We start from the raw sequence: 27,666 nt of genomic DNA on the forward strand, positions 1-27,666 counted from the left end.
GAATGGCCTGCCGAATCTTCGTAACATTTTCGGGCGTTGTGCTCGAAGATGGTCGTCCAGAACGCTCGTCATCATCGACAGAGGTTCGGCCATTTTTAAAACGTGAATGCCACACAAAAGTTTGTGCACGACCTATTGCGGACTTCCCAAATGCTTGCTTTAGCATTTCATAGGTTTCCGTACCCGTTTTGGCGAGTCTTTGGCAAAATTTGATTTGTTCATGACACACTGATTCACTATGAATGTAGGCCGCACCCCTTAGCGGCAGAAGCTCGTACTATATTCGGTTCGCCCTCTATTGACACAGTCTGGAAACTTTCCGATCGCACCTCGTAAGGGCCGTAATTATATGTTAAAAATATCAATGCTTATACGCAAAGACAAATCGCACGAGTTTATCACATTTATTTCAAATTATTTAGCGTAGTTACATGAATTTAACAGGTTGGGCGGCTTAAGATCTGAAGCATAATTTTAAATGATGAAGAGAAATGGTAGGCTGACCTATTTCAATGTAATATTTCCGACATCTATAAGGAGAAATTGAAGAAACATACTTTAAACATAGTAAAATATAATCGGAATCTATGCCAACGTTCTAACTAGGGACCTCCAAAATACCCCTGACCTCTCAACCGAAATGTGCGGTAGTATTTTACACAGCGAGACCAATATCTTCAATACATTTCAGCGATAAGTAAACCAACTGTAATCACTGTTTAATATGTAACATGTAAAGAAACACTATTAGTAATGAAAAGGGAATATTCATACAATATAACATGGAATGAAATCATCAATTAACAACTAAGTTATAATTTGGACCTAAGAATAAGAAATAAAAGACGCGAGAATGCTTGAAAATTCCAGTACCTAGTATCAACATTAATAAACGTAAATAAATTTCATAAAAATTAAGAGAACAACAATGTTCTTGCTAGTACTGAGACAGAAAACGTGAGACAATGAACAATGGCGTACTTATTTACGATTTTGCAACGTTTAACTTATGCGAATGAATTATCCGAGATCTGTAACTCGCCATTTGTTCAATTTATTTTCTCTTTTTATTTATTTTATTCTTAGTTTATTTAATAATGACACTTTTCAATTTGACCGATTACAAAACATCGAATTATATAGATATTAGTAAATAATCAATTAGAATTAAAATCAAAGGAAACGATCATGGTTTAATTTAAAGTATTTTATCTGAACAAAATCTCTCATCACCTCACTGATTCGGACTTCAGGCTGAGATGTAAACCCATGACCCCCCCCTTCGAATATATAACAGCAGTGATAACTCCATGGCGATGTTCCGCCCTTTTCTGTTCAGCAAGAATTTTCAACAACTTCATATCAAATTCATATGCAAAAACTAAACAGTAATCAGCTTCTTAAGAATTATTAGAACAGAACGATTAAAATGTAAAAACAGGGAAGAAAGTGTGACGCTGTATTATAAATTGTCTTATGTTATCTTACATTATTCCTGATGTAGATATCAGATTACACATATTTTACATTGTTACGCCTTACACTGTGTACAACACTTTTAATGAGTCGTATTTTAGGTGAAAACCAAACGAAAGGTGTTAATGAATGGCGGAAACGAAGCGAGTAAAATGTAAAAATGCGGCTGTCGGTGACAATCTAAACAAGACCTATATGTCTGCCTCTCACGCAACGCGGCCATATAAAAGCGAAAGTATCTGCTCTAGTAATCATTCAGTCTAGTGCAGTGTTATTACTCGTCTCTGTTGGTTTTGGTAACATGGCTACTCTCAAGGTGAGTTATTATTAATTACTGTCTAGAAATATTTAAAATAAAATCTGTGTAACAACTGATCCATTACTATATACAACAGAGTACCGATTATTCTACCACAGGTTATCTCAAATTCCGTTTTATCCGACAGAGGACGAAGCATGTACAGTCCACAGATCAGGAGAAAATCCCTGCTAGGAATTCGATATACGCGCATGCGCAAGATTTCGCGGTGAGTGACGATCCATCCTAAAAGCATTCGTTCCACCACCACTGAACGAACAACAGACGACATGCTTTTATGTGTTCAAATGGGTACAGCTTTAAGTTTACCTCACAGCGGCACAGTGATTTAATATATAATATTATCACAACACCCACAGAACACATTAGAGTTGGACTCACTACACGCTACTCTTAACTGCTTGATGTTTTCAGTCTGTGTGTAGTAGCGTAAAACTCTGACGTATCACACTTCCCACCAATAGCAGCCCTCTAGTCCAGCTGATAAGTAACATTCCCCCCCGCACCGCACCAGAAACGTCTTCCCCCAGAAGGGCTTTTCTCCTGGTCTGTGGACAGTAGCAGAATGAGTCACATTCCCCCACCACGTACCTTCTACATTTTATGTTCTCAGCTGCTACAGACGTTCTACTGTTTTGGCGCTTGCGTGATATTGACGCAAGGAAAAGGAAGGAGGCTCAGATGCAAATATCCATTAATACTTTATTAAAAATACAAATTCTTTCATTTAAAAAATTTATATTAAGTTATATACTATTTTATTTGTGAGATTATTTAATTTGATGCCGTGATGTATTTTATTCGTAATTTAATAATATCGTAAATTGTGTTAATTACTGAATTGATGTTTAACCAAGACATTTTATTAGTCTTCCGTATTTATTATCCGATATTTTCGATTATCCGACAGTCGTTCGGTCACGTTGAGTTCGGATAATCGGGACTATACTGCACTGACGCTTCGAAATAAGGAACTTGTATTTGATTATATCATATAGCGTCAAAACAAACAAATATTCTGGAAAGTTCCTGGCACTACCTGTACGAAATATACTTGAATTAATTCGTACCAGACTTCAAATACACTAGTAGGTAAGGAACTATCCATTGAATATACACAATAATTTCAAAGTAATGTTATTAGATTCTTACTTTCCTTTTCCACCTCCTAAGTAAACTCCTTTTCACTTTAACTTCTCTGTCTTGTGGCGCTTAAGGAAAATATTGCTTGTTTTATTATACAGGCCAAAATTGAATAATATATTTAAATGGAAAGCGTTTTTAATCAGTCGACGAAAGAAAATTATATTAATTTATGTTTATAATGTTCTTGTGTTCAAATATTTTAACATTTCATGAAGAAAATAAGTAGATAATGCTTCGATACAGATGCAAGGATACAAAAAACTATCCCATACTATTCTTACACAACATGTTAATACTTCGAATACAATAATTTTGGCAGGTTTCGATGCAGTGTTCCTGTGTAATCCCGGAACTCGTTAAAAAGCCCTTAAAGCCTAGTAATTGACGGTCGTTCGGACAATAAATTTTCATCCTTTCACCGACCTAGGGCGTTCATTACCGTATTTACATAAGTCCGTCACTGATATATTTCCTGAGCCAGATTAATCCATTCAACGTCCTCACACCCCACTTAAGATAAATCAACATAATATTTATAAAGAGTAAAAACTGTAAAACTGTTTATAATGTGTACTATAGCACACTTAAGCTAATCGCATGCATCAAGGCCACGGAAGGACTTCGATCCTCTTAGCCCGTAGCTCAAACTCAAAAGTACAGCGTTATAAGCTTTGCTACGCTGCGAGTTATAAACTGTCTTCACTTGCCTGGGCTCAGCTATTCGTGTTGTAACGTTTCAAGATTTTCCTGGAGGAAAATAAGTCATCTTGGCCCGACAAGTCAACTTTGTCTTCATATTACAAACACAGAGAAGGAAAACTTGTCATGATAATATGTTAATTGTTTTATTAAATAGGTGACGATAATATTCGCCATGTTGTTGGCGATTGCTCTAACACAGCATCACCAGGAGCTTCCACATTACGCTCCAATTCATTTGCAGGATCATCACGAGCTTGAAATCGAAGAACATCACCACGTAAGTTTAATCTCGAGAGAAATGTTCTGACAGTCGATTATTCATTTTACGTGATAAATCGCTATGCTACTAGCCCTATAATATGAATTGTATAAAACCCAGTTTTATTCTGTCCGTAAAATGTGCTTGGTTGTGCTAACATAGTTGTAAAAATACTTACTAATGACCACCAATTTGCATGTATTCCATGTTACAAATGTCGCTACTTTAAGACAGCTATTAGAAATACATATAAATGGTAAAAACTTTAAAGTAACCCATGACTCCTTAAGTCGAAACTGATCAGAAAGAAATGCGAGAGAAAGAAGAGAAGGAGATGAAGAAAGAATGAATGGCAAAGAAAGAAAATGATCTCCAGCTGAATTCAAACGGCCCTTTTTTCAGCAGTCATACGCATAAATTACAATTTGTGGCTTCCGTACTGGTGTATCTTGTTTTACCGAGAAACTTGTATTAACTATTAAAAAAGTCCTGATATTTTCGGATTTCCCGGGAAACGTCTGGGGCAATAACTTAAAATAGGCCACGATTGCTACCCTCCGAAAGATTTGCAATTAAAAATTCAGAAATCATATTACCATTCCGCGCTGTTAAAAGTGCGCAGTCGAATACCTCTTAAGCAATACAGAAGGGTACTTGCAGAATGTACATCGCCTGTTCACATATGACTTTGATTGATCTTCTATATTGTTCCTAAATGAAGTCTATGAACAAGGTCACTTTTAGGTCCAACTGGCTGCCTTCTGGCTCGTTGCACAGTGCTGCCTGTTATTAGTTTATAGACGTTTCAGAGGTGCTTGATGCCTCCAATTGCCCAGATGATAGTGGCAACAGGTACTTATCAGACGTCGGCAAACGTCTACCATACTACACAACGCAACAACCATCTTCATACTCTCCGCTGTGAGAACTTGGAATCTCACTGAAGTATGTGATATCACACACTTTATCTAGTATTTAGGCACGCTGCATTGGCGCCACATGGCGGTAAGTATTGTAAACACGAAGTAGACCGTTTGTGCATTAAAGTTTAAACTATTAATCAGCAACAAAATAGCTGTGATCATATGTTTATTCGAGAAGGGATGTACCGATTTTCACTAAATTTAACACCCTTATTCCCTGAGATCTGTAAGAGAACATAAGAGGTCAAATCTTCAGAAATATTGTCCAGAGTTCGATTGTCGGTGAGGGCATTTCCTGTGGTCTGAAAAATAAGTACAACAGAAGAACTGAGCCAAGACCAAAGTTGTTTGTTTTGGCGAGGAAATAAAGAACACAAAGGCCATAACCCAGAAAAAACCATACTGGGTTTGAGTCCTGGTGAAAATGTCGGGTTCAGGTATGATTTTGTCCTATGGTATTCAAAGATATATACCGGATGATCAGGCCTATGTAAAGTTTTAGGCCAATAAATAATATCAAACAATGTAAGCATGTTTCCCTGTCATAACAATGCGGGCACTGCTGGTACCTTATAATCTACTTTTATAGTTTAGAAGACTAATGAAATACGCTCTCATTTAAAATCTACTAAGTCGGTGTATTTACAGGCGCACCCAAAGTACGAGTTCAAATACGGGGTGAAGGACGAACACACACACGACATCAAGGAGCAGGCCGAGAAACGTGACGGCGACAAAGTCGAAGGCTATTACAAGTTGGTTGAACCAGACGGCACCACTCGTACCGTCCACTACACAGCTGACAAACACACCGGGTTCCACGCTCAGGTCGTGAGATCCGGACACGCCATTCATCCTGTTCAATACCACCATTAACATTTCTCCATTGACTGACTAAAAAGGAGACGTAATGTTGACGATGCAGGAATCCAAAATGAATATTAGAACAGCTATAAGTCACGTTCCCCCTGTGCGACAGGTTGAGGTCTTTGGAAAATTACTTTTGTTATATGCGTTTACAATTAGGTACGTACCTGTATTATGTTTGAAAAGATAGGCTTTAGTCAAGCACTCTGAACTACAAGTTGTACTTACAAAATACTTTCCTTCAAAGAAGGCATTTAGGTACAATGATATATTTACAACTGAAGTGAATTCTAGTCTGCGTTTCTCTTCAGAGAATAAGTTATTTTGAATTAATTAGGTATTAAATTAAAAACTGCATTTGTTTATTAAAGTCGCGCGTTCTGTAAGAAGTGATATCATAAGTTAAAAAATTAAGAGATCAGTATATAAAAAATAATACACTGTAATTATTCTGAAATACTCTTTTACGACTGCATATTAAAAGAATTCTCGATATAAAAACTGAACTACACACTGAAACGAATGTTAATTTCATAATATCTCACTAGACCTAAAATTGTATTAATGAAACTTCACTACAGTCACAGGGCAATGGACTTGCAGCGCATCTGTATTCAATGTGATTATACACCGTTCGTGTTATTAAGATATAATATTTATATAATATAATTTATTTCATTGGACTTGTTAATGTTACTCGCATGTTTACTCTCATTTTACACCGCTGTGTATGTCCGTTTAAACTGTCAATTTTTTTTGTAGAGTTTACGTAATCATGTTGATATTCAAAGTTATGTATTTCTGGATAATAACGTATGAGATGAAATCATTTCACCATTATAATAATTACCACATCTGCAAATTGTCATCAGACATCATGTAAAAGTTATCGTCATTATCTACATCATTCCAGTATCATATTATCATATATCACGCACGTCACAAAACTGATCTTCGTATACCATTACCGAACTATGAAAAGAGATCTAAGACTATTTATATTTTCTTTGCCATTTTCTTACTTCACATTTAATTCATTTATTCGCCATTATCTGATGTTTAATATCACACGTTTTTCCCTGATTAAAGTAAGATCAAAATCACTGCATGGTTTGCAATGAGTTATTATCATATCCATATTTCATGACAAAAATATAATTGGCGTTATTTATTTAAGTTTAAATGATTTTATATTATCATAACCATCATCATCAAAGGCAGTTTACTGCAAAACATCACTTGATTCATAAATTTTTACCAGTCATTTGAACTCTCCTGTTACTGAAACAATGATCATCAGTCATCAAAAAATCGACTTCCACAAACTGTATCATCATTATCACCGGCATTTCATCGTCATTTTTATCTTCACTACACCGTAGTAGCGTCTTAACGTAATACTCCAAAATCATACTCATAAAAATAACTTTAGTCATCATTACCATCATTACAATCATCGCGACAATTACCATTCTCATCGTATCATCACAGTGAAATATTTATAATAACTGTTGTTCATTACTGAATCTTTGTCAAGTCTCTGTAACGATTTATTAATTTTTTTGTACTTTAAATGTTACAAATATATTTTAAAGTAATTATACATAAATTATTATTAACCCATTTTGTTATCCTTGATAAACTGAACCTACGGAGTACATAATTTCATGTTATGCGCCACACTTGCTTTCGGGAGACCACTTCGGACCCAGTCTGACCATTATATATTCTACAGCATGAAGCAGCTGGCCTTTCAAGGTCACTATTCCTTATACACCGTCCTTAACCCACAAGATAATGAACTTATAATATGAACGAACTCCATGGACCTGAGTCATTCCTGAAAATTGCTCTCCGCTTAGCTATTCACGAAATACCATAGTTACTTGGTAAAATTTGATGTTTCTACGTCAGTGATGTATTCACAAAACGCTACGTATTAGAATAACTTTATTTAATTTAATATTACAAATTCTGAGCCGTGCTATTTAAAGCCGTGAAATAAATGTAGCAATATAATTTTGACGGGAATAAAACCAAACCAATTATTTATCATATTACGGTAGTCCTATATAAAAGTATTTTATAATACACTTTCGATAAGTAATAACAACACACTGAAATAAATACACGTGCTTGGTAGAACCCACTTTGACGCACTGAACACGGCAACTCGCCGGTTACAAGACTTTTACCACATGTATAGGTCTGTGTGCACAAAGTACCTTTGTCAAAGTATCTATTGTAAAATCAAAGATGGCAAAGGAAAAGACAGTCTACGTCTATATGTATTATGAGTGAGAATTTTTGTGTCTGCATATTGATGTATACTCGTGAAAGTTGTTGCCTGATAGAACACAAATTCAGATTTCTTATAAATAAAACATTAAATAGGTTTTGTATACTTAAATATGTGATTTCAGTGAATTACGTCAGATTTACAAAATGTATGCTTTTAAAATGGTCGGAGTAGCGTCCTGACTTCGAAAAATCAGTGTGACGCATGAAATGATCAATTCCTTTTGGTACACGGCTATCTCGAGGGCCGAGTTGTAAACATCACAAATAATCCACGTGGATTATAAGTTTAGTATCAGGGCTATAAAATTTTGAAATTCCTCTAACACATATTTCACTTGCCTGTTTCAAGACATGATTTTAAATGTCTAAACAACTCTTGGCGTATTTAATAATGCTTAATCTGCAGAATATGTTATTGGATATTACGTACTGAGGGGGTTCATAATCTGCGAATAAAGAATTATAAAAATGAGGAAGGAAGTGGCCATGGCAAAATATAAGGCAATCCCAAAGTACGCCTTGAGAGAGAAAAAATATAAATGCCCGTATCAAGAGAGGCGGTCTCTGGACTGACCTTTCAAACCGACTCTTCCTGAAAAAAAAAAGCAATTAGTGGTAACCACTAAACCGTAACAAATGAACGTAGAATTTGTAAAAGTTTTAAAAATTTCATAGAAGTAACATTAATCAAGTTGTGAATTTAAAAATTCCTTCGTTCACGAAGTAGAAATTGAGATGGTAGGAGAAGAATAAAATGTGTGGGCCAAATATGGAAAATTAAGAGAATCTGAGTCATGATTAATTAGAAAATTTTACTTCCCAGGTGTATGCATGTGCGCTTGATCGATGTTTATGATTATATTATCAGAAGTATCATAATTCATATTATTCCGAATGGAAGCAATTTTGAATATTTTATGACAATATTAAGATGAATCTTAATGACAAAAACTGTAGGAGTGTGCATTGCATTTAAATATTTAAAAGGATGTACTAATATAAACACGATATTTAACTTTTTGGTGTCCACATATTAAGGGAAAATTTCCCTAGCTGCCAATTAGTTTCCCTGCAAGTTCCCTGCTCTTTGAAATTAAAGTGAACGGAACCTCGTATGAATGACAATTCTCCACAATTTAAATTCTTTGACAATCAACCATTCAACCACAACCCAAAAAGTATGTACATAGAGTCATAGTCTCTCAGTTCTACTGCTACCAGATCATCACTAGCAGTGCAATGGCTCTTCTTAAAGTAAGTGGTGTGTTTATGTGGAACATATTACATTTCTTGGTAACAAAGTTCATATAATATTGAAACGTCATTTTTTACAATTTTACAATTTCACTATCAATATAGAGAAATATATTTGTCCTTAAAACATATTCTTGGAATGTTTTCGTATATCACGAGCAGACAGAACAAATTTTCTTTCACAGAAGGTCTGTAGTATTTTTATCAAGTGTGTGGACAATGTCGGGGGCGTTGCATAGTCTAATATGCCTTAATGTTACATGTCTTTGGGTGTTAACTTTAAAATGACCCGAAAGACGATTATAACCAATCAATATTACAGACTCACGCAAAGTGACAAATTGATACAAAACTCGTACGCCCAATCCATTCTGGTAAAGAAAATTGTGTTAATGATTTTCGGTTTTCTGAATACGGCGAGGAAATGCAAACAGAACGAGACCATAATTTGGAGTATTTTATTCCGGTAGTTAAAAACACACAGTCTACTGCACATCCATATAATATATATATATGGTGTATTTTCTTAAGGCTCGTCTTAATACCATGAAATTTTATGTACACTTCCATGCCTCTCACTCAAATCTTTGTATTCGTCTCTAATTTCTGAAAGTTTATTTTCATAATTACTCACGCGTATTACATTCCTTGGGTCCATACGTTAGTCAGAAACAATATGTGGAATAAGTCATAAGAATACAATATATATAAACAAGAGCAATTAAAACTATTATAAAATTTTTACATAGAATAAACAAAGATTTCAGACAAAGTAATAAAGCGTTTCAAAGAAATCCACTCGTTTACAGAAAATAAATTATACTACCCATTTATACTATATAAAGGCAAGAAAACCTTTAAAAACATTGCCACCTTCAAGTACTCGGAATTTATAAACAGAATAAAACAAGTGTGACTTAAGTATCTTTTATGTTACTTCAAATTGTGACTTCTTTCGTAAGACTAGATGGTAAACTGCTGAAATTTTTGGTGTGAGTATAGACACTACATATCTGAAAGTATGAGAGATTGGCAATTGGTCTATGAAGCTGATATTTATTCCTCGTCTTAAGAGTGTGTACAGCGGAATTTATCTGAAAATGTTCTAGGTTATTCACAGTGAAGTTCCTTAACGTGAATTTCTAGGTTTGACACCATCTATTATTATAAAAAATCTATTTTGTAAAGTTAAACTCGTTTTTCTGTTAGATGAATTACCTCCATAATTATTCCATACTTTATTATAGAGAAAAAATAGACAAAATAAACTTATTTGAGTGTGTCAGTGTTGCTGACATGAAACATAGATCTAACTGAAAGCATGTTCCACCTAACTTCGGAACCATCCGATAAACAATCAATTACATTGGCATAACATTTTATTTTAAACCTAAGCTTTTCAATAACTACGAAATCTGGTCAATGAATCAGAGGGATTTAGCAGGACGAAATACAGCAGGGATGGATTTGCTGAGATTATTAGACTGCAGAACAAATGAATACATTTTAGGAATCTGCCTGGACCCAATCGGAAATATATTAGCTTAGTATCATATTAAAAGAATTGTTTTATGACTTCTTTATTCCGAATCCTATTGCCGTGTCATATGTGGATCCATGGAATGTAATAAGTGTATGTGAGTGTGTACACATACAGAGCAACTTCTAGAATATCGACCATTTGAAAGCGGAATACGTCAACGACCACTGAAAATATCCCGGACGATCTACCAAATAATTGCATTCTAAGGCGTTTCTGAACCAAAATCTCATACGCCTTTCTTATGTCTTAAGGTTCTTTATAATAGAATCATTCGATTCTCGTCTTTCAAGAAACCTCGTTCAAAATCAAAATTCTATGAGTATTTCCTGATTTCACTGGAACAAGAGCATCATTCAAGGAGCCTGTGAAATATTTCGGGAGAAGAAAATTACAAGTAATTCCGTCAAGTAAATTACTAGTTTTCCTACAAGTTCTTGTAATGTCAAATAGTTTGTTGCATTATGTGCTCAATTAATGTTTTATTGCCTCATTAACAGAAAGAGGTTATGTTTATAGTTACATGAAATAACGCTTAAATAGGTCTGCAAGGTATGTTAACATTTTAGGTTACTACTTTTGAAAGTAGTGTTAAACAAAATATAATCAACTTAATTATATGATATTTAAAATGTACACGTTTTATCTGTCATATATTTCGTTTCTGCGCAGTTGACCTCTATCCTCGCCATATTATTCCTGTCAACCACTGCACAGGATTTTCTGCGAGCAGATGAACACAGCGAGGAGAAAGTTTTTGTAAGTATGGCCTCTTACCGTTCCTGTATATTATTGTAGTTGTGACAAAGACTACATCCCCTTGTACGTAGTCAAAAGTACTGAGGTTCTGTACCAACCCCAATGCATTGCCATGTTATAACATGAGTCCATTCAGATAATAACCAGACTAGCAACAGCATGTACATAATAAAACTCCTTAAGATGAGTTCTTACGTAAGATTTCACATATTCAGGTTAGGTAGGACGATGATTATCATCTAGGACTTGGCACAGTGTAGCCACGAAGGTAGATGCCAATGTTTCAGAAATAAAAATACACACCGCCTTCATGGGATAAAGTGACGATACTGGAAGCTGCAGAGATTTATATAGGGCTAGAGGAAGGAAGTTTTGTTATTAAAATAAACGACAATATCAATACGCCAAACAAATGCTGTGTTGCTGATCTTAAGTAACGTTTTTTATATTTGTAGGCGCATCCGTCTGATAAGTTGAGACACGGTGTGGAAGGCGACCTGGGCATCGAGAACCAGCTACAACAAGAAGAGCACATCGTACTCAAAATAGACGCAGTTGTGCACCTTCACCGTTATGCAGACAAGAACGAGGATCACCCTATCCCTGTCACGAAGCATCCAGAACAGGAAGAAGTCGTGGAGGAGATGGAAGCGGACGAGGAGGAAGGGAACAGTGATAATGGAGAAGTAGAGGTGAAGGAAACGATAGCAGAAGGACGAGCGATTGATGGATACGAGGAGACAGGACAGAAAGTGGGTGAGGTTGGAGTAAAGAAGCTTGAAGAAACGAAAGTACTAGATGATGGGACGGATGACACAAGGTATGCTGAAGAAGACGTAGCAGAAGAGGAAGCGAAAGTTAAATGGACAGTAACAGAGAAGACGTCGGAATCTGAAATAGAGGTCAGCTTAAGTAACGCCTTAAGGATGCCTACAGAAGGTCAATATCTGGTACTCGACAGAGACGGAAGAATAAGACATTACCTTTATCCTCAAATGAAGAAGTATATGCAACGTAGTAAATATGACCCCAAGCGTGAAAGACACGAAACGACGGAAGAGAAAGAGAACACCGATGACAGAAAGGGAAACGGAGAAGACGAAGGAGGACGAAAGGAGGAAGAATATACAATTGATGAAAGAGAGGCGAAAGAAGAAATGGAAACTGCAGACGACGAGTTTGTAGAACATGATATAAGAGATGAAACGAATGGGTATGTTAAGAAGGAAGAAGATAGTACAATTGAAGAAACAGAGACAAAAGAGGGAATGGAAACCGAAGACGACGGGTTAGGCAAGCATAAGCTAAAAGAAGAAACGAATGAAAGTGTAAAGAATGTGTTAGTCTCGAAGGGAAAATGCAAGTGTAACGTTCAAGTTATAGTTGAAGAACTCTGATTGATAATGCCAATAAATCGGAAACTAAGTATGTTGGTACTTTTGGTGCAATTCTGTGATACGTGGGATAATCATTTGCAGCAGATTAAAAAAATCAAACGTCTCGGTACTTACACCAGTAATAAAGTTATGATACTTGGGGATCTGTTTCATATTTCGACTGCAGCCCCGAGTGTCAAACTACACACTATGTGTTAAAATGCAACTCTTATAAGGCAAACCTCTTGCTTTATTGCTATAAGCTGATTCTTTGTTGTACGGAACGAATGTATTCCTTGAAATTCGTTGGTAAGGCAAACATTCCTTTAAAGAAACGTGTTTCCAAATTAGTTCAGTGACATATATCGCAAATATTGTCTTTAAATCTTACTGTATTCTTAAGTAACACACATATTTATAAAATAAAAACACGGGAACAAAGTCCACGATAAAATAATAATTTGCCTGCCAAGAAATATCTCCTTGTTTATGCAAAGCCAAATTTTGTTACTGTTAAAAAAAGGGTCACGCATGGACACTGTCCTGAACCAATCTCAATCAAGTCCACGCCTCAACGCATTACTTCTACGAGATTCAAAATTTACGTACGATATTTGCCCAATGTCTTCAAAACCAAACTTATTTTTTGCTGCAGGGGCCTGTCTAACTAGCATACACAGACCCAGTAACAAATCAAATTTACATTCACAAATAACTTGAAAATAGATTTAATTCGGGGTATATAGATGCTTCCATTGGGCTATGAAACTTTTCTGTTTCCACCAAAAATCTATGTTGCAACTAAGAAAGAGGGACCTATAATTTTACCTCTTTCGTATGCGAGGGGAAACTGGGTCCCACCGTAAGGAATAAAATGTTTGATAATGGCTCCCTAAAAACCAAATAGTTCCAGGGTGTTCGAGAACAGGAGGACAGTAACTGGTAATAATTGAGCACGTGATAAGAACGTGCACAAAACTACTCAATAAGAAGCATCAATTTGTATTTGTCACCTAAAGTTATCAAGAATATTAAATTAGAAATTAATCTTAGCGGAGCATGGAAAAGAAAAGAAATTAAAACAGAAGTTTAGTAGGAAAATCTGAAGAGAAGAAACATCTACATTGTCTGAGTGTAGATGGAACAGGATGTAATAGACAGAAGAAACATGCAACGGACTTTCGGGTTCCTTATAAGGCGGGTAATTTGTCGACTAGATAAACGACTATTAACTTCTGAACAGAGCTATGCAACATGCCACACAAGGGTAACAAATACAATTTCATATTACTTAATGGGATCATGAACAATAATGTAATTAATGGATTCTTTCATTCTAGATGTAATGTCACTGTTGGTTATTGTATAAAGCCACAGTAACCTTTCTCAAGCTTGGAATTACTAATAAACCTTATATCTCATCAACATGGCTGAAGGGGCATGAAACATTTTCCTTCTGGAGAATATTCTAATTCGCTTTCATCGGAAACTTCTGGATGAGGCTGTATTTGTTAATCATGTTTTCGAAAATGTATAATATTTTAATAACGTTTGATACAAATAAATGTGTTAAGAGTTTGTGTTGAATTTTGGAATGCCCATTAATTATGCTGTGTCGAGTACGCGTGAACAACACAGAGGGTTCTTGACGGATTACTGTCCTTTATCAATGCCAGTATTTTATATTTTCACATTGTATTCGATCCATTTTTTATATACTAACACTGGTGGTGCATGTGTACATATTATTCATATGGTGGTCTGTGGTATTCGGTTTCCATATCGAAATATACACACATTCGTTCTTCGCAACGTGCATTTAAAGGTTATGCATCTACCTTGTACGGCGAAATAAATTTAAAAGTTTAAAAATTTCTACATTTTCTAAATTTTCAAAAAAATCGAAATTTCAAAATCCAAAATTAAAAAAATTATGATTCTCACATTCAAAAGCCATATTTAAACATCTATCATATCCTAAACTTCCTTAACTGTAAGTAAACAAATCTAACAAACTAAAATGTCTCAATTTGTATCTTATATGCGTCATGTTTGTGTTTGATTAAATAAATATATATAAATATATATATATATATATTTATATATAAAATGTCTCAACTTCACGTAACGGACTCGACTTTACCTACATAACCGAAACTAGCGTGTCCTACCTAACCTCTTCTAAACAAAACTGCACCAACAAAAACACGAATACTTCGGCTGATTGCCGCTTGCATCAATCAATACAATCCACGGTAAACATTCAAAGAACGCATAATCGTAGTCGTCAATGGTTAACCACGTTAACTATTACCAAGAAACAAATTCCTCCTATGGCCACCAGATCGCAACACCTCAATGTCCACCCACTACTTTCCTCATTACTTCATTCTGTCACTGGTCGTAGGATCTGTGAGTAATGGCACATTATGGAAGTCATGAAGATGTAAGAAAAAATACTGAACCCTTTAATTCCCATGTATATGTTACAGGCAATTTATGAAATCCGGCAATGTATAGAATGCCTTGGCGGTCTATAGGATGCTGGATTCAATGTTGGAACTATGAGACGGACTGAACAACAACCGACTTCACCTACTCGCACAAAATAATGGACTCTTCCTCTTGGCCATGTCTGCGACGCGTGCAAAGAATTCATTGTCGCCCATATGTTAATATTGTTTGGTTGTGTAAATTAAAATCAATCAAAGTCGATTGGGTAAGCTGTCAAGACAGTCGAGAAAACATCAAGCTACTGAAGCTGAACATAACAAAAGTTTTGAGAATTAAAAAAATGTTTTATATTAAATTTTTGCAAATATAAATGATAAAATAAAACTGTACAAATCGTATTATAGAAACTTCTTTGTTATATACTTTTCCTAAAGAATCTGAGGCATTTTATAAAATACCTAGGCAAAGTACAAAATAAACTGTTAGTTTCATCACTAACTACACCGAAATTTTGTGGGGAAAAAATTAAAATGTCGAAGTGAATTTTTAGTGACACGTTGCAACTCCATTGCTTCATATAACTGGAAGAGTCTCCACGACTTTCTGGTAGCTATCTGCTTTATTGTTTCCCAAGAAATTGCTGTATACATCTTTGAATGATGTCAAAGCTGCTAGTTAAACTTTATTCAAAACAGAATCTTTTGCAAGTTTCCTTATTTTTGGGTCAACAAATATTCCTTTTTTTATCTTTGCCTCACTGAATTGGGGGGAATTTCTGCTGCAGATATAAAAAGCAGGGCCATCCTTCTTCATAGCTTTACCAACATTTTTGACTAAACCAAGTTTTATATGGAGTGGGGGTAAAAATACATTCAAAACATCAACTAAGGGATTCTGAACAACATTTTCACCTGGGGCCAGTTTCTGAAGTTTTTTCAAATGTTTCACCGAATACTGCTTGTCCTTGGCTAGGCTATCCCATTTTCAAATAAAGCAACTGTACTAAGTGTATCCTAATTTCATGCCTAACAAGAACACCATAATTCTCAAGTCACCATATACGTTCCAACACAATGCTCGTAGTTAATTTTGACAAGCAGGTTTTTCAAGTTTTTGTAACTTTCCTTCACGTGCACTACGTAATTGGTATGAAGGAATGTTTGTTGTCAGTGTAAGGAACTGATTTTAGACTATGCTTCAACGAATCAACGAATGTCTCTACAGTATATCAAATCACCCGCTGAATCAAAACTTTTACCAAAATATTTTTGCCGGTAACGAAAGATCGAAATATTTGTATTCTTCTGCAGCAAACTCTGACTTGCAGATAAAACATATAACTTCTAAGTTATATGTTATTCTTTAATGACGTACAGTTAAATAAAAAAGCCAAATAGGACAGGCAGGAATGAACAAAACAATTCTTTAAACACTAGCCATAATTACCCGTAATTAAAACGTTTTTTAATTTTTACAAATCTATGGGTGATAGAAAAATTGTTTTTAATTTTACCAACAATAGGAACACACTGAAATCATGTATCATACATTAGGAAACAAAAATAATATATATGAGTGTAATTTTAAACGGAACGCAATAATCAACAGGAGTTGATGAAGATGCAAGAAGCAAAAAAATCTTAATATAAATTGGGTAAACATCAACAAAACTGTGACGTATCGCTTAACAACGTAAACACTCTTACGTAACTTCACTCTCTGATGGATAAACCGAACAATCAGCGACGCATTGCCTAACTAACTAACTAACTAACTAGATGGCTTACCGAACCCGAATTTTCATCACCGAATTAACCAAATCCCTCCAACGATCTGTCCTGGGCCAACAAAATCCAGTCTCCTTCAACTCCTATCCCCCACAGATCCCGTCTGAGATTATCCTCCTATCTACGTCTAGGTCTCCCCAGCGGTCTCTTCCCTTCAGGTTTCCCAACCAATATCTGGTACACACCTCTTGTCCCATCAATGCGTGCTACATGCCCAGTCCATCATTCTTCTCGACTTAATCACCCTGACAATACTGGGGGAGGAGCACAGATTTTTAAGCTCATCATTATGCAGTTTTCTCCATGCCCCATCGTCTTCTCTCTTAGGTCCAAATTCGAATTTCTAATTGTTTACTGGAATAGTCAATTGCAATCAATTACTGCCGTAAATGACTGACTTTTGTTATTTACGGCAAAAATTGATTGCAATTGAATATTCCAGTAAACAATTATAAATTCGAATGCTTAAAACGACAAGGAATGTTTAGTAGCCGAAAATCTTGATGAAACGGATAGAACCTTAAGAGTCGTGGTATGTGTACCACCTGCTTTTACGATTAATAACCCTTCATTATGTATTTGTGGGTTTCGTATGATTCTCAGGGTAAACAGAGATCATTTTCTTAAACGGCATTAACCGATTGAGTGTAGTGTTTTCCTTGCGGTACGGATTGAATTCTCAGATAATATTTAGACGATCTTCGGCTTCAGATGGCTAATAAACGGGGCACATATTGAGAAAAGTAATTCGAAATCTTTACATTTCTTGATACATCAACTTTGTTAAAGCTTCTTTGCCAGTTGTGAATTTGTTTTATTGTTATATTTTATTGGTATTTGTTGACGTCGACACATTGCCTAGCAACATAAAGTCTAATGTCATCAGACTCATTGTTTGCGTATCTATAGTAACGTAATAAACTGCCCGATCAAGTATTCAACGTTTGGAAGCTTCCAGAGTTCGGATCGTCGTCAAAGCACAACAGAAACTGAACCTTCTGCCACGTCGAAACTAAGGGATCAGGGTTTATATATGGAAATGTCGCAATCCACAACAGTAAGTAAAATCAATCTTGCGTTCAGTGAGTGATATATAAACAGTGGGTAAAATGTATTCACACAACATATTTTTAGGTTGTTCCTTTTTATTGCATCGACAAAATTTAAATTAAGGATGCATCTATAAAAAACATTTACTGGCGAAGAGTAAATAAAACGTCAAAAATATCGTAACTTGTCATAAATAAAATTAAAAAAAAACGTTACATCGTCATCATGAAGCTTTCATGGAGTTAGGCCATTTGTTGGCCTGTTACGGTTTCACTTTTCCAAAAGCCTCTTCAGATGTCTTCCTCGACTTCTTCTTCCTTTTGGTACATAATTTCTTAAAATTTTGGACAACCTGTTTCTTGCCATTCTGTCTACATGTTCAAAATATTTTGTTTTATAATTTTCTATTTTTTCTAATTCTGGAACTATTTTCAAGTCCTCTACAATTTCTGTATTAGTTTTGTAATCCATCCAATTGTAACCTGCTGTTTTTATCATGTATTTCACTTCTGCTGCTCTGATTGTCCAATTTTCACTGCCGTATAAAAGAGTAGGGAGAGCTAGAGTTGTATAATTTTAATCTGATTTTCTTTAAAGTTTTCTGCGGTTTAAACACATTGTTTATTATGCTTTGTTGACAAGTCCTACTCCCACATCCACGTCGTGACCCCTGGGCAATGCAGTGTTTAACACAGTAGCAGACGGGAAAGGGTGCAGGCGAACTTCCAGCGCCTTAAAACTGGAAGCCATCGGATAAGGGAGCATACCCCTACAGAAAACATGCAAGTCCAGAGGCATAAAGGTGGCAGCCCCACCACCGGACTTACCCTGCAATAGGCCCTTAACCTACTCAGGGGACATAACACATTACTGGCAAACCTCACAAGAAAAAGCCGGATGAAAAACATTACATTCAAGTCCAAAAAGTACTCATAAATATACAAATTACAACAAAATTATTAAATTTTCTTGAAAATAAACAAATTTAGTACTTGGCCTTAAGTTTTATTGGCATATAGACAATAAGACTTCTAGATTTGTTGTGTTGAACCTGAGGGTTCTGCTACCAGGGAGTTAGTTAGTTTGTTTATTGGAATTCACAAGGTTGCTAGCCACTTCTTGGCCTATTTTATCATATTCCTTCTTCAAATTTTCACCGACCACGTGTATTTACAAACATTTGTATTTCCTAATTATTTTTCTCCCCAAAAGTCACCAGAGATTTTCTATGGGATTAATATCCGGAGTGTGGAGGAACTTCAATTATCGGTATCTTAAGCATTCGACGCTATAGGCCTATAATACATAGTTCTGAGAGAGTTTTTAAATACACTAATAATTTTAAAAGGAAAATTAAAAATATTCGTTATATTAATCAACAGTAAGTAAAAGCAACCTCGAGTTCACTGAGTCAACTTTATATGAAAGTTTCTTGTTTCCCTGTAACAAGCGCTCTGTGAAACGAACTAACAAATGAGAATGCGTCCTTGAAACTTTAAATTATAGGTATCTTTAGGCAATTTATTTGTGGAACACAGACTACAATATCACATAACAGCTACTATCGGACATATGCAAATGCTTGTGGGAAACGTGTCCTGTTGTATCATCAACTAAATGGGACGTTCATCAGTGTTTCCGAGCAACATTGGAATAAATGATTTATGTAGTGCGTAGATTTATTTATTTTATATAACACTAATATGAATTAATAGTTAGGAATTTGAAGGATTGACACTATAAGAAATAAATTATTGCTTTAAAAATGTAATTGTTACTAGTACATGAAAATTACAGTATTTCTACTATAAAAATTTGTGATTTGTCGTCGTCGTCAATTTGTAGCCAAGCAATTACGTCATCAAACAATGTCACCTTATATATTTGTTTACTCGGCATTGTTGTGTTGGTATGCCGAATAAACAGATAAGGAGCTCCGAAAAGAAACTGATAGACGAAAGGAGCTCCGAAGGGAGCGTTCTGCTCTAGTCTATGTAAAATAAAGTGAACAGCAGTGTATATTGAAGCAACGGGCAGTTATTTTAATGGGTTTAAATCACGATGTTGCTCGATTAAATCATAATGCACGTAGAATTGTTAAAACTTTAATCGGGTTAGTGGTGTTGTCGCCGGTAGGCCCATTTTTATGTTAATACGCGAGGAGGACTGTACTGTGTGTAGCCAGTTCGAGTCCAGACAGAGGACAGATTAAGATTCTTGCTTTGTAGCAATGAAATGGGGCGGGTAGCATTATCATCACAACAATCGATATTACAAAATTAATGACCAGCGGCAATAAGTTTAGTTCCGTAAAACCACGGGCAGATCGGAGTGGCAGTTTCTGATAGCACCGTAACGGGATTAAACATGCGAACAGTAATCTGACAACGAGGTGACAGTGCTTCGTGACAATAATTACGACACTCCGTTAAGTTGTGTACCAGAAATATGAGTGTTTAGTGGATCGAAACAAACGCCAGTGTATTTATTTATAATTTATTTAAGGACGCTTTTTCAGTCGCTGGCTCAGACCATGTAGCTTCGAATGAGACTATGATAGTGAATTATGGAAAGGATGCGAAGGAAGCGGTCGTGGCCTGATTTAAGGTACTATCCCGGCACATGCCCGGAGGGAATGAGAAAAACCATTAAAACCCCAGTCAGATAGCCGGTCTCCGGGCCGAGATTTAAACCCGGGACTACCCAAATACGAAGCAGGAGAGCTATCCACTTGACAAAGACGTTAGGTCCAGCGTATTTTTTCGTTGTGAAATAAAATATATAAATTTATCAACACATACCTGTGTAATGAGCATTCATTTGCCAATACATTGACAAGGAACGCCACGACCTGGTCATCATTTTCGTCTATCCCTTAAACTGATTCAGATATGCCCTGTAATGAAGTCAATATTTTACCACCAGACAACATAGTCCACAATAACATATCCGATCAGACCATCTGAAAATGCTGACCCTGAAGATGGAGACAATATGTTCCTCTGAAAGGTTGGTGCCTACCTACAAGTTGACATGATGTCACAACCCATAACAACATCCTTAAATTGCATTATAGAATTGAATTAAACTATCTAAATGTAAAACTGACAGCACAAGATTTGTACGACTACAAAACTGTACGTAGGCTTTAATACTTACTATCGGAATTCCGTGTTTATTGCACACTAACAATGGTGGAAAGACTGCATAAACGAAAACACACTCTTCAAATTGCACCGTTTCATAAACATCCTTTCAATCAACATGCGCATGTTAAATTGAAATAAATATCAGTATAGCAAATTACATAAGACATTACGTCATGTAGGGTGCAATCGGTCGAGTTTGTTACACAAATCACATCGCCCTTAGCACAATGAGACAGACTGTTCCAGCTATAACTCGTCGTCTCGCACTCAATGGACTAAGGAGTGGTCGGATGGGGTTCGATTACCGCACAGGCACTGAGATTTCTCTATTGTGGGGCCTAACCATTCTCCTGAGTTTATTTGTACAAGGGTTTAATAATCGTCTAAAACGTAGAGCTGGCCTCTCTACTCCAGTTAATGACTGCGTAGTCACATTTATGATTTGATAGGAAGCGGTTATGTGTTAAATCGGGTCTGGCACGACCATAAATACAGACCTGAGGTCAGCGGGCATAATAGACTCACACATGGAATAACTGAGATTTAAATAATAAGAATTGACACTTAAAATGCTGTTCTGTTGGATTCATTATACGCACCAAAGGCTTTAAATTGTTAATTTGGTTATACCAAAAATCATGTTGATATATGTACGGTATTTTTATATCTAAGAGCATTTAGAATGCCAAGGTGCAAGAAAACGTATGAAAATTCTGTGTATATCTAATCCAACACTTTTTTGTAAAATGTGGCACACATTTGTGTGTCAGCCATTTCTCCAGGAACGTTCGAATCAATGGAAAGATTTTTATCAAACTTTTACGAATAAATGTCTCTACCGACAAACACAATATTCATGCAAACTTCTGAGGTGTGCATAACACTTACTGCAGCTTGACTGCTAGTTTTCTGAAAATTTGTGTCATTAGATCTTTGAGCAAAAAAGCAAGTTTTCTTGAGGTAATCTTTTGTAGAATGTAAATAACATGAAAACGGCCTGAAATTGTCATTTAGCTTCCAGTTTGATGGTGATAAGTAATGAAGTGCTGAAGCAAGGAATTTGAAATTTTGTATATAGACAAATCATTAACATACATACATATTCAGCTTACAGTACGGTTTGCATGTCAGGGATTACAAATAATGCAGCAGTGTGCGATTATATCTGACAAGTTTAAAATAGTAAGAATTTGCTCTAATTGAAATGATGCACACAAATAGATCATTTAACATTGTAACTGTTTATTTATTATAGTTCTTTTTAGCGTCACAGACAACCAAGGGAATACAGGCTTCTTACGTTTTCTTCCAGAACTTCTTGTTATATAATTTTATAATATTACTAATGCATAATTTTCTTTTTCAGTCAAATCAGTCCGAAAGTATAATTGAACAAGTGAGTTCACTTCCTCAAACTGAAATGAGTCAAAAATTAGAAAAATCAATTAAAAACACAGACCTGCAGAAAGAGAATCGAGACTTACCAGAAATTTCAGTTGCAGACCATGAACAAGAGAATATCCTTGGAACGTATAAACTGGCTACTATGCTCAGAAAACAGTTAGAAATGCTACAGTCACAAATGGATGAGCTTACAGTCAAATTTACTGAGAGAATAAATAACTGCAGTACAAGATCTGAACAGAAAATAAAAGAATCAGAAACGGATTTGAATGTACATTCAGAGGAGGAATTGAAACGGAACTATGAAGAACTGAGACGAGTAAATCAGGAGGACCAGAACACAATTGCCAAACTCCATACGGAAAATGATATGCTTTATGCAGAACTGAAAAGTTCTGCAGAATTTTACGAAGCAGACTTAACTGCAGAAAAATGGAAACGTAGTATTCTAAAACAACAGTGTCAATGGCATAATGGGGAAAAGTTAAAAATGAAGGCCTGCTATCAATCTATTCAGAACACACTGATTCAATGTATACAAGATGCTGAAGCACAGAAACTGGAAATGACGGCAGAGCTGAAACATGAAAATAATTTATCACAAAACTTACTTGCTTATAATGCAACACTTGAAGCAGAAATACGAGAAAAAGATGAAGAAATTTCTAATCTCACCACAGAACTTAATGCTGAAAGAGAGACAGTTTTAAAATTACTCAGTGACATTGAAGAACTTACCAAATTAAAGAATTTTAACTCACAGCCAAGTTTTCACCTTCAGTCAACAGTCAAAGATAACTTTGATAAAATCAAGATGGAAAGTGAAGCAGAAAACAGAAAACATCTTCAGAGGTAATTATTTTTTCCCCTATTAAATCTGTTTCAATATTATACAATTCCATTTGATTTCAAAATGTAATCTCGTGCTTCTTACAATAAAATTACCTAATTATAAATCTGTGTTATGTGGTTTTCTTATAGCTCAGATATGATGCCAGCAGTTTCCACTGAAGAGAAAACTGTTACCTGCGGATTAGCAACAGTAGAAGAATCTTCTCTGAATCAATGCGAGGAGACAGAAAATACCAAGGTACTAAATGATGTTGAAGATTATCATGACAAGTTGAAAGCTAAGCTAAGCTCAGTAAGCCCCAATCTATAAATGAAAAAAATCCTTAAAACTGATGTCTGCAGATTAGCAGTTATAGATTGGAGCTTACTGAGCTTAGCTTTCAACTTGTCATGATAATCTTTAATGATGTTGAAGATTATCATGACAAGTTGAAAGCTAAGCTCAGTAAGCCCCAATCTATAAATGAAAAAAATCCTTAAAACTGATGTCTGCAGATTAGCAGTTATAGAAGAATCTTCAGAGATTCAACAATAAGAGACCGAAAATACTGAGGTAGTAAACAGTTAATTACCCAAATCCATGGCACAACACCTTTCTTAATCACTTAGCAATTTAACCAACTAAGTGACATAACATCTATTTACTAAATCATGAATTGTTTTTGCTAAAATTAGAGAAAAGAGATCTTTGGCGTTGTACGGGGAGATGAAATCAGGGTGGGGTAGACAGGGTTACACTGGTTGTTGTACGAGGGTGGAGAGGGAGGGATGGGCATGGTTCAGAGCGGGCATTTGGAAGCTGAGAGGGATGAGGGGGGGCATAGATGGAAAAATATGCCCTTTATGTGGGGCGACAGAAAGCGAGATTCACATACTATTAAAGTGTACGGAAACCGGGAGGTGAAGGGAATAGCTCCTGAGGAACAAGTGGTTCACCGTTGGTGAAGAGTTGGCCTTCAAGAAAATTTTAAGCACTACGAATGACACGGAGGTCAGGGATGTAGGGAAATTTCTGTACAAGGTAAGATGTAAAAGACAGGTCAAAATTAGGAATTTAGAACTGCCACTGGGGTAGAAGGCACAATAAGAAAGAGTTATGTAAATAGTATTAGGGATTAAGGAATAGTCATGTAGAGTAGCATTAGTGAATAGTTGTAGTAAGCAGTAGTGCGAATAGTGCTACGTATGTAAGGACTGTGGCCGTGAAAACCTGTTGTTAGGCGGCCACAGATCTCTGTATATAGTTCTAAACCAAATATATTATTATTAATAAACCAGTCCAAAATCATGAATTTAATCTCTATGCTCAGAAAATCCTACAATTCAATTCTGTTCTGAATCAGTTCCAATCTTCATAATCTAAATTTATTAGATTCTTAATAAACATATGCTTCTAAAATATGCAGTTACTGTTACAGGGCTTGAAGCTGTAAAATGTTCTTAGTTGCCTGACAGTAAGTTGTGACATGTTTTGATTTGGCGAACCGATCATTTGCATTACGTTGGAATATGGCGAAGTGGATTTAAATTTTAGTTCTAGAGTCAAAGTTTGTCAGTTTTCCAGATTCTCCAGTTCAATAAGAACAATAACCATAACCTATCTTATACGTCAATTTTGACTTACTTCTGCGGAATGATTTGCCCCACTTTTTAGAATGTAGTTACGTATATTCCTACAGCATGATGGGACGCTTCCATATTTCAAATGACAAGTGACGCAGTTACTTAAATATCAGTAACTTAATAATTGCATTGGCCATAGGGAACTGAAGACTTGACCATAAGGGTGAACAGACCTCAACCTTATAAATTTACATATGTAGGGTCATATGAAACTGAGGGTACAAATAAAAATAAGAAACAGCTTTATAAAATTATGCATGATGGAAGAATGGTTATATTCAAGCTCATAAGGGATTGCACATTTAATATCAAAATAAGTATCTATGCTGATGGTAGACATCTGAAATATGTTATAAAGTCATTTGCAAAGTGTAAGAACTTGTTCAATATGACAGCTTATTTATATACCAATTATTCTTGAACTTAACATACTAATAACTATATAAACATTGAGAATCCAAACTATGGTTCTGACTTGAAATTGCCTCACAAAAGATGAAACTGAAACAAATTCTTGAATCATGTTTTCTATAACAAGGCTTATATTAACAGCAATAAGAAATACTGATGGGTAGTGAATTTGTGATTAATTTGTTAGAGGTCATAATAAGACTGACCCCAGAGCTATTTCTGTCTTTACATTTCTCATGACTGACTATGTCCCATTTAACACCACTGCAGGAGATACATCTCATACACTTTTAAACAAATTGAAGTCATGATGGATTGAAATTATTTTTGTTTTGTTACAGATTTTCGAGACTACAGAAACAAGTGCTGCCTATGCTTCAAGATCATATACAAAACCTATTCTGAAAAAACGTGTGAAAACTTATGCAGAGGTACCAACGATTTAATTAATCGAATCTATGGTACTAGGCCTTTCTTTAGCAGTTAGCACGTCATTCAACTGGCAAATAAATTACCTGTATATATCCCTAAGCTCAGAAAAAACCTAAAATTTAATTATCCGGAGCCAGGTCCCATAACTGTAATCTTCCTTTTAAAATTCACTATTTGATTCATCAGATAAGAGTGATGACAAACAATGTACCAATATTTTCAATCTTAATCAACTGTTGGCATCTTTAAACAAAAATTTAGAATGTTTTAATATTTTGTGATTTTAAATTTGGGTTACAAAAAATAACACAAAAATACTCAACTTATTTAAAAACAAATTAATTGATATAGGATTTAAGACTTTCGCGGCGAGTAAAATTAATAAAATCTTTTCAGGCAATCAGCTGCGTCAACCGGTTACCATAATAAACCGACGTTTCGGGAACAAACTTTGTCCTCATCATCAGGGTTCTGATGTCACATCAGAACCCTGATGATGGGGACAGAGTTGGTTCCCGAAACGTCGGTTTACTACGGTAACCAGTTGACGCGGCTGATTTCCGGAGAAGATTTAATTGAACGTACCTGATATTCATCATAAAGGTTGAGGGGGGAATTTACTTTAGGTCAGTGTTTGCTTTTTTGCATGATGCTGCAAGAAGAATGAACTGAAACTTATTGTTTGTATTTCCCTTTTTAAAAACAGATGGTTGGAGAGCATCCTAGCCCACTGAGGGGAGGTACAGCTACGAAAATTAAAAAAGAGAATGCAGCAGAGGCCATAACAGACAAGTCTAAAAAAGTAAAATTCGCTGATCATCTAAACCGCGATCATGTTACATAAATGCAAAAATATATAAACAATGCTTTTAAACTCTTTGTTTTGTAACAATTGCTTTTGGCTAGGGTTAAAAAATTCTTCAACATTAGCTTGAATTCTACTTGGGCTACCAGCCATGCCAGGTGGTTAAAAGGCGAAGATACCGTTTCTAGAACCATCTACATCCCTGTACTCAAGGTATGGAAATACCTTGAGGACGAGGACCAAGATGGCACTTTAGTACCCTGAGGACGAGGACGGTCCTCAAAACATTGATGTTTTTACCTTTAAACTATCAGACAAGGCTGGTAACTTGAAAAGAATTCATTATAGACTATTAGCTTCTCATAAAGATGGCAGTCTTCTGGGTTGTAGTGTCATGTGGTCTGGTAAAAGTTTACTAATGTTACACAAGTCTTGCTGCCTCCATCATCACGGTGATAACTGCCCTGATAATGTAAACAATCAGGGCGATTATGACCCTGAAGATGTAGGTGGCAAGGACCCCGAAAACGCTGGTAATCTTCAACCAGACCACATGGCATTGCAACTCAGAAGATGGCTGTTGTTGTTGTTCCTTGGATCTACAACCCAGTTGCGGGTCTTTGCCGCCTCATTTGTTTACCTAGAAAAACTGTGTTTGCTGTTCAGAATAAAAGCATTTGCCAAGTTTGTCTTTGCTTTGTTTGAAAAATCTACATACCGAGTTCCTTTAATTTTTGTCAGGTATCACAAGACAGGAATGTAACTAACAATCTTTTA

General features: G+C 35.7%; 3 protein-coding genes across 4 annotated transcripts; all 3 read left to right on the top strand.

Moving 5' to 3' along the window:
- Window positions 1–1,745: 1,745 nt before the first annotated feature.
- Window positions 1,746–7,301, top strand: LOC110828679 (cuticle protein 19-like). Its single transcript, XM_022061610.2, has 3 exons — window positions 1,746–1,792; window positions 3,798–3,920; window positions 5,474–7,301. Exons 1-3 carry the CDS (start codon window positions 1,778–1,780, stop codon window positions 5,699–5,701), a joined length of 366 nt encoding a protein of 121 aa, XP_021917302.1. The 5' UTR covers window positions 1,746–1,777; the 3' UTR covers window positions 5,702–7,301.
- Window positions 7,302–9,183: 1,882 nt separating this feature from the next.
- Window positions 9,184–14,500, top strand: LOC110828666 (uncharacterized). Its single transcript, XM_022061589.2, has 3 exons — window positions 9,184–9,247; window positions 11,460–11,546; window positions 12,002–14,500. Exons 1-3 carry the CDS (start codon window positions 9,233–9,235, stop codon window positions 12,941–12,943), a joined length of 1,044 nt encoding a protein of 347 aa, XP_021917281.1. The 5' UTR covers window positions 9,184–9,232; the 3' UTR covers window positions 12,944–14,500.
- Window positions 14,501–18,075: 3,575 nt separating this feature from the next.
- LOC110828664 (uncharacterized) lies at window positions 18,076–27,576 on the top strand. Of its 2 annotated transcripts, none has more exons than XM_022061587.1 (5): window positions 18,076–18,220; window positions 22,729–23,618; window positions 23,748–23,856; window positions 25,994–26,083; window positions 26,791–27,576. In XM_022061587.1, the coding sequence occupies exons 1-5, from the start codon at window positions 18,197–18,199 to the stop codon at window positions 26,926–26,928; spliced, it is 1,251 nt and encodes a 416-aa protein (XP_021917279.1). In that variant the 5' UTR covers window positions 18,076–18,196; the 3' UTR covers window positions 26,929–27,576. The 2 variants fall into 2 exon arrangements, with proteins under 2 accessions (XP_021917279.1, XP_021917280.1); XM_022061588.2 differs by having other exon boundaries at window positions 18,083–18,220; window positions 22,859–23,618.
- Window positions 27,577–27,666: the final 90 nt, after the last annotated feature.

Source organism: Zootermopsis nevadensis, unplaced genomic scaffold (assembly GCF_977971745.1).
Source record: "Zootermopsis nevadensis isolate Lab colony 2312 unplaced genomic scaffold, Znev_1.0 Znev_ptg000016l, whole genome shotgun sequence".
Classification (NCBI taxonomy): Eukaryota; Metazoa; Arthropoda; class Insecta; order Blattodea; family Termopsidae; genus Zootermopsis; species Zootermopsis nevadensis.